At 32.3% G+C, this 17,814-nt stretch overlaps 1 protein-coding gene across 1 annotated transcript; it reads right to left on the bottom strand.

Moving 5' to 3' along the window:
* Positions 1–3,462: 3,462 nt before the first annotated feature.
* On the bottom strand, positions 3,463–9,677 carry LOC129004209 (calmodulin-like). The gene is made up of 5 exons (XM_054432691.1): positions 9,617–9,677; positions 9,174–9,221; positions 5,847–6,021; positions 4,234–4,473; positions 3,463–3,736 (listed from the first exon to the last, which is right to left on the bottom strand). The coding sequence occupies exons 1-5, from the start codon at positions 9,644–9,646 to the stop codon at positions 3,612–3,614; spliced, it is 618 nt and encodes a 205-aa protein (XP_054288666.1). The 5' UTR covers positions 9,647–9,677; the 3' UTR covers positions 3,463–3,611.
* Positions 9,678–17,814: the final 8,137 nt, after the last annotated feature.

The following is a 17,814-nucleotide window of genomic DNA, read 5'->3' as shown; positions in this document are numbered from 1 at the left end:
ATTTCAATGTAAACAAATTGTCAATTGACAATTAATAACTGCATTTATTTTATTTGTTTTGTGTGTTTCTACGCCAGTGGCATTTTTTACGTTTTGAAAGGGAACGGTCCAAACCCTGGTCCTGTTACTACCTAACGTCGACCTTTTTGTTAGATAGCATCATTAATTCGTAGCCCAATGAAAAATAGCATCTGGGTCTGGAAACGATCTTGCATGGAATCGAACTAGCGAACTTCCGATTTGAAGGTGAGGACTATAACCATTCGACCACACAGACAATCAATTGCATGCCTGGAATTAGTTTGTCCATCATTAGTAAGTTACTTTATATGATATTAAAATTTCTCAATGTCTTTTATCCTTTTGTTTAAATCTTTATGAAGACATTTTCTAAATTGAATTTACTAATGTTTAGACGCACATTAGATTCACGATTATTATAATGATCATAATGCAAATGAAAATTAAACAGTCACTATTAACCTGCCTATACTGACAACATAGCATGAAACTGCTATGTGCATCCGTGATAATTGGGTTAGGCAAGTCAATTGCAATACGCTTAATTATATTCAATCTCGTAGCAATATTTTATTGCTTTGATATGTACTTAGCTAACCATTATCGTACACTAATATTATAATTTGTATTATATCTTAAACGTATCAAGGCCTTTTTGAATCACAAGATATTAGATAGTGAAAGTACATAAACTTTCCTATCTCATGCTACACATACGAGTATAACACTACATAATTATGCCTATGGTTTGTAGCTAGCGGAACCATATACATTGAAGAAGTAAGATAACCAAGTATTGTTCCTCGTGTTGTTATAAACTCAAGGAATATAATATCACTAGTGACGTATTTTCTGCTGGAAAGCAATTTGGTGCTTCCTAAAGTTAGGCTTGAGGCTGGAAGAAGGTCTTTTTCATATTTCGGCCCGCAGTTGTACAATGGCCTCCCTCAAGTGATTAAGGGTTCGAAATCTTATAACTCATTCAGGGCCGCAATGAAAAAAACAAGTGTAAAATTTATGTTTTAAATCATTCTGTTTGACATTTCTTGTATATACTTATGTAAATATATTAGGATAGTTTAGATTTAGTGACTTGAGTTAGTTTGAAAAACATGTATCATGAAACTCGCTCGTAAATAAAGGCATTTTTATTTATTTATTTATTTAAAACTGTTTTTTTTTTTCAAAATAACGAACATTTAAATTTTTATATATTAAAATTACTAAAAATCTTCAATTTAATAAAAATATGCCAAGTACAATTTATTATCCCCAAAAATTAGATTTCCTATCCAACAACCCAATGTTTAGAATAATCAAACAATGTTGATAGCTGAGAAATCACAATGAAGTCTTTAATCTCTTGATTGTTCTTTAATTTACAGTTTGTTAATATTGAGTTATATAAGAGCTTACTTTTCATAAAGTCAGATGGCTACTATAAATCAGGTGGCGTTCTAAATAGAAATAGTTATTTGTGTAACTAGTGGTGAAAGTGGCACTTTGCTGCACACGAGAGCAATGTTTACGCACGAGCCGCAGGTGAGTGCGGAATGTTCTCGAGTGCAGCAAAGGCCTTTTTCACTCGTGTTACACATTATATTTTTCCTACAGTCACTATAAAGCATATAAATAATTAGTCTTTCAAACACTATACAACACGTTTTTAGGTTCAGCTGGCAACACAAATGGTGCCCTAGAGAAAGTAGTACCCGCCGTCCGTATCACTCCGCTATTTTTCCTCGGCAAGAAATGTGCTCCGCGTTTTGAGAATATAGTTCCGTATGTTTTTGTAATTTTAAGTGGTTTCCGCGCCTAAAAAATTGATTTAAAGGTATTTTCATGTTTATTAAGATCGTAGGAATGTTTTAAAAACGTTTAAAAGAAAAGTCCAGAAAGTTCAGAAATACCGAAACGATAAACACGAAATTACAGGTTACATCGTAGTTATAATAGTCAATCAGCTGCTCATAGTATTATTATCTTGCCAAAGTGTTGCCAAACTATTTCCAAGCGTACACGGATTACGTGCATAATAGAACCACGCTTTTTTGTGTTGTTTCGTTGGAATCCTGATGTGCGGCAAAGTATAAACCGTACGACAAAGTATAAACCGTACGGCAAAGTATAAATATGCAGCAATTAGCAGCTTTCTGTACTATAAACAGTACAAGGAAGCCAACTTTGTCGGATGACTGTAGGAAAAGATAATTTACAAATTCAACGTGTTGTAGTATTGTGTCATTGGATTGGTTATTACGGATTTTGAGTTCATGATGTTACTTAGCATTACAAAACTAACAACGTTACAATTACTCACAAGACTCAAAACAAGGCAAGGTGGCAAAAAGGAAACCAACCTCTTTAAATATAACGAGGCCCCCACTTAGGATGGTTTGTCGGCCACATGCTTTACATCCTCAGCTTTGTATTTATGATATAGCTTTCTGTTGTTTTTATTTTATGATCTTTGGGTTTGGCGAGATGGCATTGCATTTATTCTAAGCCACGTTTAAATGTATTTAGTTTATTATGAGAACATTATGTTTCACAATTAAGAAAATTTTTTCCATTTGAACTTTCAATTGACGACGATGACGTCCACGATCACATTAGATGTCTTCGGTATAACGGGAGATGTTTTTGATGGTACCGTGAACTAATGTGATGACGATGATGTCTCCATAAACGCGGAGATGTTCACGATTTAGCCTACATACACTTCCGGTAAACACCTATATTCCGGACTAGTAACGTAATGTACTAGTTTACATGCATTTAGTCCGGTAAACAGCTTTTTGCCGCCTGCTTAATCAAATGTGATTTCATTACATACTATCTTTTTGCAACTCTGCGATAATGAGTGTTGCTGGACACTAGCAAAACTATGATTATTTTTAGTTATCGGCCAAATATTTTTTTTATTGCATTAAAAATATCCAAATGGGATCATCCATCAGTTTGCATTGGACGAGGTGGTGAAGAATCACCATATCTTCTCTGCATTCTCTTCCCGTGCCGAGGCACTGGCAGAACAACTATAGTTCGGCCGCTTAGAAATCGACCTCCTCCAGCATTGGTTTAGCATTAGCGCGCAGGTCGTTTTCTAAGCGGCCGAACTATAGTTTATATACTGTCAAATTGTAAAATTGTTCTTTTGATACATATTTTACATCATTTTAATTTTATATCAAATAGCAAACCCAAGGCAACAACCAATAGACTCTTCTTGTTTTTAGACACACACTAGTGTATACATTTCCTAACAGGGGAATCAACCACTTACCCTTTGTTACGTTATTCTCTTATTATTATTATATCATAACTTATTATTATGTTATTCTCTGTAAAAAAGAGCTGCTTTACCAAGTCTTTAAATTAGAAAAAGTATTAGAAAGGCTGTAACAAAATTACTAACTCAAATTATTGGTTTTCCCGTATTTTATTCTTGTTTTCCTACCTGAACAAAAATGTATGAACATAACCAGGGAAATCAGAGTGGAAATCACAAGTAGTATAACACGTTTATCAATAGTTTTTTTTCCATGAACAATTTTTAAGTTGGACAATAAAGTTTTTTAGCTTTAGAGCTATTGCGCCAGTGAAGAGAAAATGCCTCTTGCCCACCTAAAAAACTTTTTAAACGAATGTCCCGATTGGTGTAAGTCCTCAGCAGGCGGTGGTTGAAAATAGCGTAGGAGGATATGACAGAATTCTGAAACACAATGAATGATGTCAAAAGCCGCTTGGGAAACATTTACTTACATAGTCAGAACTATCCATACGAGACACGCTCTCCTCTATCCAAGCAAAAATTAAGCGATGTGTCTTCTCCCACAGTATTTAAGAATACTTAGCAACAATATATTTTTAGGGAAATATTGCAAAACCAAGCATTGATGCATACGGCTGAATTTTCATTCAAATAGGAGATATCAATGTTACATATAATCTAGAGAATTTGATATGTGCAAATAATTGCCAAAATAGAACCTATAGATGCTGCCACCTGTTGTGTTAAGAGAAGGTGTACTGTGATGATTTCTTGTTGGTCCACTACTCGAGTTATGTCCATAATGAAAATGTGGATACGAAAAATAGGTTTTAATGGCTACTTATTTCATAAAACTAACTACTGAAAATGTATTTGGACGCTTAACAATTTTCTTAGAGATAAGATCTTATAAACTGAAGTTTATTGAAAGCTCTCACCATCTCGGCTTATCGTCCCGTCATTGCTACTGTCTGCCTGTTGGAGCATTTCTTTGACTTTTTCATCGCTTATACCTGGTGTTATGTTCTTCATAAATTTTTTAAATTCATCCAAAGTAATCTTGTTGTCTCTGTCTTTATCGGCAAATGGAAATACCTCGTGCACATCTTCTTGGATTTCTTTCCAAATACTTCCATAGAACCGGTTCATTAATTCAGATACGCTGAGGTGCCCGTTCCCTGTGTTCAAAAGTACTATGAATGTATTTCAATTTGATTTTGGTTGCTCGGTAAAATACTAAAGCACTCTTTGATTTGCAAACGCCGTTTCGGTCAATTTGCTGCTATCTTCAATTTATAGGGAAGTATTCCACTCATGGACACAAGAAAACACTGCACTTTAGTCAACTAAATATTGAGAAAATGACTACTTTTCATAAAAATTTACAGGGACTGTTTGGAAGAATTGCTTTTACGTCGGTTGATGTGAATCACCTATAAGATATGGCCACGTGTTGGAATATATTAATGAAACCTTTAAGATTGTAGAAATATGTAAAAAGAAATGTAATGAAGGCTGGGAAATAGTCGTAAGTTTTAAAAGAATATAGGAACACAATAATAAATAAAGTCTATTTATATTTACGTTATAAATAAATAGCAGATTAACAATGGGACTAGTAAAATTGGATAGTGTGAGAGGAGATTTAGATCTGTATACGTCATGTCGCCTTCCTTGTTCGCCATGTTGTCGTTGACGTCATTCAAACTCAAACTAAAACTCAAATTTCTTTACTTTGAACAGTTGTAACAAACTGCATAATAGTCAAACAAAATTTCTTATAAATAAATAAAACAATATTTTCACGTGTATACAATTTAAAAACTAAAGCTCGTTGTTTTCTTAGAGTTCCTTTAGACTGTAACAAAAATATGACAAAAGTAATTTCTTATTCATTACACTGTCCGGTGAAAACACTCGAGCTCTCTTTTTTGCATCCTTGGAGTAAACTATTTTTTAAATACCATCGATGTATAGGCCTATAACCTTACTGGATCGCGCTCGGCTGGTAAACGAAAACGGTTCGCTGCCGCCACGCCGCTCCCCCCACCACGAGTGGGGGTACCGGAGCGGCCCATAGCATTGAAGTAACATTGTGATCGCCGACATATCGTGATTTTTTACTTACTCTTTGTCACCAAAATATTTTTAATTAATGTCTCTTTTCGTGTATGGTATTGCATGTAAATGTTTCTCATAGGTACATTCTATAAACAATAATATACAGACCCAGAACACATCTTTAAAATTAAACTTTCTTGTAGTCGTAGATTTTGAGGAGGTTTCTTGTATATCACACTCCAATCTTCTATATCATTAGAAATTATTACTAGACGTATTTGTCAGGTAAAACTCTCATCGAGCATTGTGCACGTCATATTACATACGCACTAACGCTTCAATGATATTATTAATAAAAATAAAGGATTTTAAAAGTGGCACAATTTGGTGTATCAATTTAATCGGCTATGAGTGTGAGAGTTTTGTCAGTTTTACTATGTATTTAAAGGTAACGTCCTTGCATTTCTTTCTTCGATCACTCTAAACTTACCGTCAGTGTCAGCCTCCTTAATCATTTCTTTAACATTATCGTCGTTGACTTCTATTTCAAGATTCTTTAAAAGATGTTTCAGCTCAGCATCTGTAATTTTTCCATCACCATCCTTGTCTATAAAGGCCAATTCCGTCGAAAATTCTTCTTGCTGCTCTTTAGACAACGCATCTGGCTGACAAACAAACAAATGTATTTATTGCCAAATACTTTGTACATATTAGTTGAATGATGAAATAATTTAATTTTTGTGTAGCCTTAATATGTTAACATAACGTAATTTCATCTAGGGATTCTTGCACATATAAGGGGGAATGACGCTTATTTCGGCGAATATGTCACCTTATTTAGAGCTCTATCAGGAATACGTCATCCAGGTCGTCTTAGTTAAATAACGTCAAAACCTATCTTAAATATGTTTGATTACATTCAAATAATCTATACAGGTTGTTGTTTAGTATAAAATAATAAATCTGCAAAGTGATATCAAAATATTTCCATAAAGAAGCAAACTACAACATTTTACAATATTCTCCATAAAAATAACATGGGGATTTAAAATTATAATTTTTTTTATTTTCTCCGTTACCAATAACCGTACAAAAACACTTTGATATACTAAAACTATTTGTTTTTTAAGTTCTTTAAAAAGGTCTAGAAAGAAATTGAAAAATTTTATGTTTTAAAGGTCAAAAATGAAAAAAACTAATTTTAAAAGTATAAAATTAATTATAAATAAAATCTTTTAAATGGCACGTTTTTAAACGTACCTTTTTTCATCCATAGTGCATCACTGTGAACAGTATATTTTAAATTAAACTATTATATTCTTTTCAAGCATGAAAATTTCTATAATTTGATACCAAACCAGATTGTTTAACAATAATTTAAAATTTAACACTTTTTTTAAATGGCGGCCTAAAAAACCGTATTTTGCATAACAGTACAAATGTATATTTTTAGTATGTTTTTTATACCATTTATAACTGAAATAATTGATGTTGCAATTAGTTCCTACTACAACACTATTTTCTACTGCACTATGTCGTCTGTTGTCTGTCAGTTGAGCATAATGTCAAAAGTGAGGTTATGACGCGACATACAAGTAGGCATACCAAAGTTTATGTTTCATCTTTTGTGTTGTGTAAAATGTATTGTCAAAAGTTGACAAGAACCAGAATGTTCACATATTTATTATCAATTGACCTCTAGAAGAAAGGCCTTGATTAAGCCCAAACAGCTGTACACTGAGTACAAAATTGGATTGTTTCAAGACGGTAAGTCGTATATACCTAATCGCAGCACACCTGTGCACTTAACAATGTTTAAATTCTCCAATGTTAAATACCTTCATTAAAGTATTATAAACAAAAAAAGGAATGACTTTTTTAAATTTATGACAACAGCTAATTTGCAACCAAAAGGTGAGTGTGCGTAGCGAACGAACTTCAATCAGGACGTGATTGAGCCATGCGAATACTTATGAAGTTAAACGGGGCAAAGCCCGCGGGTACAGCTAGTTTTAGATAATGTTACCATTGTTTGTAATTATCAAACACAATTGGACAATTCCTTATGGTACTTCTTTATCTACAAGAGGTCTCCTTTACTTACACCAAGAAAAATTCTTTCGATAAGTAAACCTTTATTAGATTTTTATTTTATATATTTTTTTTAATCAGCAAGTTGGTTAGGTTAGTTTATGACAGTTTAATTTTATGATTATAAAATTTTAAAAAAAATTTAAAAATTCTTAAATTAATTTAATAAATTGTTAATTGGTAACTCTCATTTCGTCCTTATTGAAAAACTGCCGTATAGGTTATGTATGTAAAACACCGCGTTTTTTACGCGGTCTAGAAGGGAGGTGGAGGGAGAATCATTTCCCACTCGCAGCGCCAGGGGACAACATCGCGATGATACAGCGAAGGTTTAGACTCCAGTCCTAGTCTCCTCTTAAATCAGTTAAACTTACTTTCTTCAACAGACTTTAAATGTATCTTTTAATCTCAGCTGATGATGTCGATTCCGGAGAACGGTGTGACAACCTTTTTTTGCTACTCATCATATATACGACAAAGAATATGAGAACAGAAATGGTATGGATTAAAAACATAAAAAATAATGTCACTTGCAAAAGTAATAGTAGTTTTCGTCACTAGGAGCGAAAGTGGCTGTTTTTGGTACGCAGTCGTGTTTTACGAGCCGTTGTAAATACCAAAAGTACCAAAAAGACACTTTAACTCCGTGTGATGAACAACTGTATTCATCATTCTCTGAAAACAACCTTCTAATCGTTACAAAATTAGACCACATAATTTGAGGTTATACAAAGCTTCATCAATATTTACATATCTGTTGTTTACAAACATAACTTTAAATATCGTGTGTTTGATTAGTTAGTAGTGTTTTCAAAATGCACTGATAAAATGTTGAGTTTAGCAAACCGAAAAAAAATACCATATGTTTTCCCCTTATTTAAAGTTGAAACTGGTTTTGCTGACTATTTAGAGGACTAAAAATGGCTGCTTTCCAGACAGTATAATGAAACCCTGTTGAAACCGTACGAAAAATCCAAACTATATGTTAAGGCTATTAGTATAGAAATTGAGACCAGTGATGTACTTTTTTAACCATCCAAACCGTTTCTGTTGTAATATTCTTGTATGCGACAATGTTTCCTTTTATTTTTCACTTGACGGTAGTCCACTCTTAGCATATTAAACCGTATTTGTTTGATATGTTAATAACAATAACAAATAAACTATAACAAATAAACAATAACAAAATTATTGATATGATAATCGGTAGCTAATTTTTGGAAAAGCGTAGTCTCATTTCCGGACACGGAAAGTAAGTAAGCATATTAAACTAAACAAGACTTTTCATCCTATTGTAACATTTAAAGCTTAATTTTATGTTGAATAATATTGTAGATTTTAGCGCTAGTCTTGACAACATTTTCCTTCTGTTATTTTATGGATTATTTGATGATGGATTTTTTTTAATTTACTGTTTGGTTATAAAACTAAAGGAAAATCTATTATTTATTTTTGTATAACTGAAATGCCATAAAATTAACTCAAAAACTGGCATCTCCTGATCCATATGGATGGAAAATCTATGAGTAAGTTTAGTCTATGATATTAGTATCCCGTTTAAATAATTAAAGGTAAAAATATTTCAGGAGAAAACTTCTGACACATTCAAAAGGTCGTGGGGTCACGAAGTCAATCATCTTTGCTATACTGTAGGTATGTAAATAACTTAGTAAGTGCGTAACTGTTAAAAAAGGTGAGAAAACATTTAGCATAGTCTGTTATATACCTTAAGATCCAAATGTTCTGCCTCAATTGTTTTTAAGCCCAGTAGAACCTAAAACCACAGAAAACATTTTAAGAATACTCATAATGATCATAAACAAGAAAGCATAAAAATTTGCTGGTCTTAACATACATAACATGTAAATACATAATAATATCATAATATATTTATTTATTGCTGATCGCATATAATGAACTCTTGAAAACGTCATGCAAAACTATAACTTGGTTTTGCAACTGAAGTTGTCTATTCTCTTTCTTTATTTTACTTGATCAATTGAAATAATAACACTCATGTATTATTTTGTAAAATGGCGATTACCGTCGAAATGAATAAATAAATTACCTATTCAGAATTATCACGTAAAGAGATGGATACTAATACTTTTACTTAGTATGAATACCAAACTATCGGAATATTAAATAAATTAATGGAATAGTACTTACAGTAAAGAATATCGTGGTCACAACTCGCATGATGAGTTGGAATGATGTGGACCAGCGGCGTTCTGCTACATATGGTAAATTATAGTTAATTACAACATTGAATTATGATTGATTTGACAGCTCAAATGCCAAACTCTTGATGAAACACTATTTTCCATCGTGCTCGATTTCAAAACATCTTTTTTTTAGAACCTATAGGTTGTAACTTACAAACAACACTTGCCAAATAGTTTGGAAAAAATAAAGCAGAATTCAAGTTAATGAATACTTAGATACCTAATTTTTCACTTTTTACATTTACAGTCTGTGACATACTGGAAGATAAAACCAAGTATTATTTTAAGATTCGAAATAAAACGTAAAAAAATAATTTTTTATCAAGAAAAACGTGTTTAAAGTATTCTTCTCAATACTAAATACCGACTGAGCCAGCGACTCGCCATTAAACTAAATTATATCACATTTAGATATAAAAAAATATTTTAAATGTGAGATTTACTCATAAATTATACATCAATTCATTTGTAGAAAGTCCATAAAGAAAGAAAGAACGTCGAAGAGTTTATTAAACCAATTAGCCGACTACTGACTCAGCAATTTTTTTTTTTATTAAATAATATTTTATTTCCTATTAATTATTTACAGATAAATACATTGTATTTTTTTCATTACTTAAATATGATACAGTAAAACATTACTAACTAGATAACAAAACAAAAATTATATACTGTAGAAATAAGTGAATAAAAGTGTAAAAAAATACATTCATAAAAATATATATAGGAAAAAGAAAATCGTATAATTGAAACTTTTTTTATTATTTTATTTTTATTTTTAATTGTCAAACGGGACGGATACATTGTCAAAATAACTGAAAATATTTTATTCCACCTTTAAATGTATGAAGATTTGTAATATTATCTAATCTAACTAATATTATAAATGTGAAAGTTTGTGTGTTTGTTTGTTTGTTTGTTTGTTTGAAGTTCAATCACGCATAAACCACTGGACGGATTGGGCTGAAATTTGGCATGATGATAGCTTACATTCCCGATTAACATATAGGCATATTCTTATCTCAAAAATCCTTTCGGGCTCCGCCCCAGTGGCTCTGTAATTCCCCATGTTAACCTTATGAGTATTCATATTTAAAGGGAATTAAAGAATTTAGTCAGCTGTTTCAACTAAAAAAGTTGGTTCTATGATATGGAAAAGCATTAAAAAGTTATAAGATTTACCAACAGGGTGCAGCACTATATTTTTTTTTTTTTGCATTTATGAAAACAGCTAATTTGAACTAAGCAGCAACAAAAAACTGTGATTCGCAATGAGAACTGTCAAAGTAGGATTGTTTACAGTTATGTATATGTTTTTTTATTTCATGAATAATTTGTGATATTTTGCGAATTGATAATTTATTTTTCTCTATTGTTTAGGTAAAATGGTAGAACATTATGGCTATGGTAGATGTGTAATACTATAGAATACTGTAAATTTAAAAAAACAAATTTTATCAAACTGTGTCCTCCATCCATTGCAATCGCAAAGCTTGAGTATAACTGCAATAAGCATTTTATACTTATATTCCAACCCCGTACGAAGGACGGGTACTCTGCTAGTTAAGATATAAACGAGTTTTTCGCCCGTCCTACATACGGGAATTGAGTAGTATCTTCAGTATCCCGTAGTAGTTAAAATAAAACTGTGTATAATTCAGAACAGCTAGTTTACACGTATAAAGACACATTTTCTTGCAGTTTAAATGTGACAAGTCAACAACTTGTTGATTGTGCAACTTGTAAACAAATGCTGCGTGACCTAATATGTTTTTATTCCATGATAGGCCTATACGATATGCATTTTAAATCCGATAATTTTACAATAAAACAGCAAATGTGACAATGTGAAAAGCGTTGGAGTGAGATTTGCGGCCAATTCGCATGGACGAACACTGATTATAAGTAGCCTACAGTAGATAGAGTAATAGTTAATTGTGAAGTGTATAATTACTTACATACTTGATACTTGGTTACTTCATCCTTGACCAACAAAGTTAGATTGATTGCGTCGTATTTACATTAAAAAACATTTAAAACACTAAACATATATATACAACTAAGCAACAATGGCTGTATTATTTACAAAAACCAGAGGCTCGTCAAACATTTCTTGCCAGGAGTTTAGCGGTCTACTGAGCAAACTCTGGCGTAGCGTCAGCTTAAATCTCTTTTTGTCAAGAGTACGAACTCCTATCGGTAGCGTATTAAAAGGCCGAATAGCAAGTGATGGGTAGGAGTTAAGAGTGTGACTGAGTCGGCAGCGGGGCAGGTCAAGATCGCATGCTCTTCGCGTCCCATAATCATGCTGCACGCTTCTAGTCATGAAGGATGGTTCATTGTCTTTCAGGAGGGCTAGTATGTTAATCACGTATTGGGTGTGAATGGTCAGGATACCAAGCTCCTTGAAAATAGGCCGACGGTTAGTTGAACTCGACGATGTTATTATTCGTACGGCCTTCTTTTGAAGTAGCAGTATAGTATATTTAATACATGTAAAGTAATTCTGAAACCAAGCAAATCAAAATAATAATAAATATTTATTGTCATAAAGCAATACAAATGTAACATAGCATGTCTCATGTTGAGAACGGAAACCACATAATGCAGTGACAATTGTGTAAATTCTAATTTAAAAACAGCCATAATCCTACGGAAAGTATAAACTTGGTCATTCAAGCATATCTTTTGCCCTTCTAAATGCTGCACTTAAATGTTTAAAATGTTAAAATTAATTTTCACTTACTAGTTTTGTACTGTATTACTATTTCAAACACCAAATGTTGGCCAAACAAAACTTTTTTGAATTATTTTGTTAAAAAGCTGGGTTGAATTCCAGCTCTGTTATTGAACCAATTATGTGACAGGGGACCTGTAAAATGTGACGCCATGCGAAAATAATTTCAGACAAACTGTTTCGACTGAACAGCACAAAACTAAAATATATTAATTTTTTACAAACAAAGATTTATTTTATTTGTGTGTTTATAGACCATTGTTATTATATTACTAGCAGAGTACCCGTCCTTCGTACGGGGTCGGCATATAGGTTTAAAATGCTTATTGCAGTCATTGCAGTTATGCGTTTGTAATAGGGGAGGAGAAAGTTTGATAAAATTTGCTTCTTTAAATTGACGGTATACTATGGTATTACACATCTACTATAGCCATAATGTTCTACCACTTCACCTAAAAAGTAAGAAAAATTAATTATTAAAAATTCTCAAAAAATCACAAATTATTCATGACATTAAAAACATAAACATAACTGTAAACAATCCTACTCTGACAGTTCTCATTACATAAATGCAAAAAAATATAGTGCTGCACCCTGTTGGTAAATCTTATAACTTTAATGCTTTTGAAATTCACAGAACCAACGATGTTAGTTGAAACAGCTGACTAAATTCTTTAATTCCCTTTAAATATGAATACTCATAAGGTTAACATGGGCAACTACAGAGCCACTGGGGCGGAGCCCGAAAGGATTTTTGAGATAAGAATATGCCTATATGTTAATCGGGAATGTGAGCTATCATTATGCCAAATTTCAGCCCAATCCGTCCAGTGGTTTATGCGTGATTGAACTTCAAACAAACAAACAAACAAACAAACACACAAACTTTCACATTTATAATATTAGTAGGATAGGATTTATGAAACATCAGTGGACGTTTGTGCTGAAAAACTACTGTAAAATACTGTAAAATTGTGTTAAATATTCTGTTTGTGTAGGTGTAGGTTATGTTGCATAGTTCTGTTAAGGGCTATATTTTGTGCAGAAGTTTTATTTAAAAATAAAAATATATACTCTTATTTACAGGATCAAAAAGAAGCAACAAGTAGTTTTAACTGTTGTTTCACCGATAAGCACCAACTAGTTATATTTAAAATACAAATCCCGATGCTTTTTTATAATCATTGCACTTAATACAACATTCAACTGTGTGATACAAGTCTCTTAAGAAAGTACACAAATTTGAGAAAAGATTTTTTTGGTCAAAATAAAAAAAATTACGATCAATACTTATTTGTTATACTGCAGCAAAAACAGCAGTTTTAAATGCATGCATTGCTAGTCTAAAGTAGCATTTTTACTCTCTAGGAGGTAAAAATTAGCTGTTGTAAAAATTTGTAAATTTGATTGTGGCAATCGTATCGAGCGCAATTATTTATCGATTGATTTATCAGGTAAGGTTATTATTATGTATTTATTAGGCAAGGTAGGTAAGGCCTATTGTTGTCGATCGCTCGACATATCGTTGGTATAATTTACTATATTGATTAAAAATAGGTATTTACCTTCGTCTACAGCTCAATCTGTTGTAACTTGAGTTACGGCCGTTTCGGCATTATAATGCCATCGTCAGACGTTGAACATTCAGCTGAAGTAGCGTCGTCATAGTTGAAACACATAACACGAACACGAATAACATTTTACAATTACTAACGAAGACACAACGAACAGGCCTGTCGCACACACGGTACCGGTTGACATTTAGGCCCCTGAATATGTGGTTTGACCTAGAAATAATTAGAACACAGATGAAACCATTGTTGTTCGATAGTGAACAGTATTGTGAATAACATATCAAAAGTCTCCAAAAATATCTTTGGTGGAACACCACCATTTTTCCAAAATGGCGGCCAAATCCAGTTGTTTTTTGCTTTTCATTGAAATTCTGACTTTCCAGTCAATATTGGTGAAAAGTCGTCAATACATTTAATGTTCCTCCTGAAATTACCTTTAAAATGATACCAAATACATGTACCTACAACAAAAAATAAACCCCGTAGAAATAATAAAATATTTCAAATAAAAATATTTGTTATAAATTAATGTAATAGTCCAAGCAAACTAAAAAAAAACCAGACACAGGGATCGTATAAAAATTTGCAAGTAAACATTTTATGGTTTTATTTTTATTGTTGTGGTGTGCAGAGTGACATACCAAAAGTTGCAAAAATCAGTCCACGGGAAACCCCTAAATTAAGGAAAAAATGGCGGCTTTTCCCAATATTGGACAAATTTTGCAACAAAAGATACCACATGTTTTTTTGCACATTTTTCGAGATATTGACTTGGAACCACGACCGATATTTATTGGATGGTCCGTACTTAATTTCAATAGGGAACGCTTTTTGGGCCGTCATCTTGGATCAGCCATATTGGATCTGCCATATTGGATATAAATATTTTTTTAATGTAATTATAGTGTTGTGACGCATCATTATGAACTAGATTTCCACGCTGATTTCAATGCTGAAATCGGTTTTTAAATAAGTTTTTTCGTTGCTTAAGATATATTAAAACGAAAACTCTCCCCTATACATCAGTTATGGACGTATCGTAAGTTACTTTGAAAATGTGTTTGGATTATTTTTCTCCAGGTATTATTATTGCTTGCAGTTCATTCTAGCCTTAAAATATTCAGTGATAAAAGATCTTTCATTTTAGTTAGCTTTCATTTTGTTTTATTTGTAGTTAAAACAGACTAGTTATAGACGAGGTAGGCTACAAACCCCAACACAAAATTAAATTAAACTTTTTTAACAGTTTTTGTTAAAATATTTATATTTCGGGTTGTAAATATGTTAACAAGTTCATTCTGGTATCAAAGTACTCAATAAATGTTTGGCTTTAATTTTATTGATTACTAAATGACACATGACAAATTTAAAACGAATCATGTAGGCCTACATTCAATGAACTATTGAATGAATTATTGTTATTTTGAAATTTGTCTTTAGTTAAAGACATTTATCCCCAATTCTAAATAACTCCCAATAAGGAATCTATAACTAAAATAAAAGTCAAAAATTAACGAATAGCTATGTTTTTCCCGTTTTCACTCTGCACAACACTACAAAATAAAACCATAAAATGTTTTGTTGTAATTTTTTAAATGCCATATCTTATATTTATCTAAATATAATTTCCAAGTTACACAGTTACAGTTATTTATAAGTACAGTTATTTATAAGTACAGTTATTTATAAGTAAGTTAATCATATGTACCATCAGTCAAACACCACTCCCAATCTGTTGGATCTGCTGGTGAACTATTTCCACGCCATACATGAACCTGATAGTACAACCTTAGACTGTGGTAGTTTTCAATGTGTTTTTAAATTGTCAAAGTACGAAACGTCCATAAGAAATGTATGGGGGAGAGTTTTCGTTTTTATATATATCTTAAAATCGTAAAACGCTATTTAAAAAACTGATTTCAGCATTGAAATCAGCGTGGAAATCTAGTTCATAATGATGTGTCACAACACTATAATTACATTAAAATATATTTATATCCAATATGGCAGATCCAATATGGCTGATCCAAGATGGCGGCCCAAAAAGCGTCCCCTATTGAAATTCAGTACGGACTATCCAATAAATATCGGTCGTGGTTCCAAGTCAATATCTCAAAAAATGTGCAAAAAACATGTGGTATCTTTTGTTGCAAAATTTGTCCAATATTGGGAAAAGCCGCCATTTTTTCCTTTATTTAGGGGTTTCCCGTGGACTGATTTTTTGCAACTTTTGGTATGTCACTCTGCCACAACAATAAAAATAAAACCATAAAATGTTTACTTGCAAATTTTTATACGATCCATGTGTACGTTATTTTTAGTTTGCTTGGACTATTACATTAATGTATAACAAATATTTTTATTTGGAATATTTTATTATTTCTACGGGGTTTATTTTTTGTTGTAGGTACATGTATTTGGTATCATTTTAAAGGTAATTTCAGGAGGAACATTAAATGTATTGACGACTTTTCACCAATATTGACTGGAAAGTCAGAATTTCAACGAAAAGCAAAAAACTACTGGATTTGGCCGCCATTTTGGAAAAATGGTGGTGTTCCACCAAAGATATTTTTGGAGACTTTTGATATGTTATTCACAATACTTTTCACTATCGAACAACAATGGTTTCATCTGTGTTCTAATTATTTCTAGGTTTTGCTATTTATTTTCTTTTTTTAAGGCGCCTAATTGCCACGATCTGAACTGGATGCCGACTGGAGCTTAATCCTGCATCGTTCTTTGCGTAGTGGTGTTATCAGCTGACCTTTGTACTCCTGCCTTTTGTCTCTTATCCTGGTCTAAAATACTACTGAAAATGATGTGTGATTTATATTGTAGTTAGTTATTTTAATATCACAGCTCAGGGGCTAAAAATGGATTTTAATTACTATATTGGGTGTGTTGCTAGCCTAGTGGTTAGCTCCTCGGATTTTGGTGCGGGAGGGACGGGTTCAATCCCCGGCACATCATCCGCTAAACATTTGCTCTCGTAACTCTCTTGTGAAATGCCACGGGCGTAGAAAAAAAACATAATTGTATTAGACGAAATGATTGAATCATTTAATAAGCAGCAGAGAATTGAAAGCAAGCTAAAATTCGTTTTGAGGGGTTATCTTTACATGACAATTATTTCGATTTCTAGCTTAGTCTGTTAACTAACGATGCAATATGACGAAAATATAGTTCACCACACGGGTAAAGAGTGACTTTTTCACTCTCGCTCATTTTCCGACCTCGGTTTCACCTCGATCGTAAAACTTGACCTCAGGTAACAAAGAGTCACTTTAGGCCCTATTGATGAAATATACTATTTCAATTATTCCTCCTTAGCAATACATCCGCCGTTTAGTTTTTTTATCTTTACATTTTTAAATACCCCCGCCGCAGCAAACCTGCCGTCTAAGCGAATTTCCATTTGGCTGAATTGATTTTCAATTTATATATTTAAATAACATTAGGTTTAACGAGTACCTAGGTTTGCTGCTACAATGAAACTAATAAAGTGTGTGTTTTAAGTAAAATAATTATTGCTTAGTATAAAATAAATATATATTTGCCAAGTTTGATTAAAAGATAGCCATAAACAAGCAAACTACAACATTTTACAATATTCTCCTTAAGAATAACATGGGAATTTTAAATTTACCATTTTTTTAGTTTTCTCCGTAACCAATAACCGTACAAAAACACTTTGATATACTGAATTGTTTGTTTTTTTTAAGCTCTTTAAGAAGGGTTGGAGAAAAATTGGGAAATTTTGTGTTTTGAGGTTCAAAAGTGAGAAAAACCAATTTTTACCCCATAAAACTCTGTTCCCATGGTCCGATC

This window comes from Macrosteles quadrilineatus, unplaced genomic scaffold (assembly GCF_028750875.1).
Source record: "Macrosteles quadrilineatus isolate MER2022 unplaced genomic scaffold, UCM_ALF_1.0 Scaffold_9__3_contigs__length_116548681, whole genome shotgun sequence".
In the NCBI taxonomy this organism is placed as follows: Eukaryota; Metazoa; Arthropoda; class Insecta; order Hemiptera; family Cicadellidae; genus Macrosteles; species Macrosteles quadrilineatus.
Note: the sequence above shows the minus strand (reverse complement) of the source record. Positions and strands in the feature narration are given on the sequence as shown.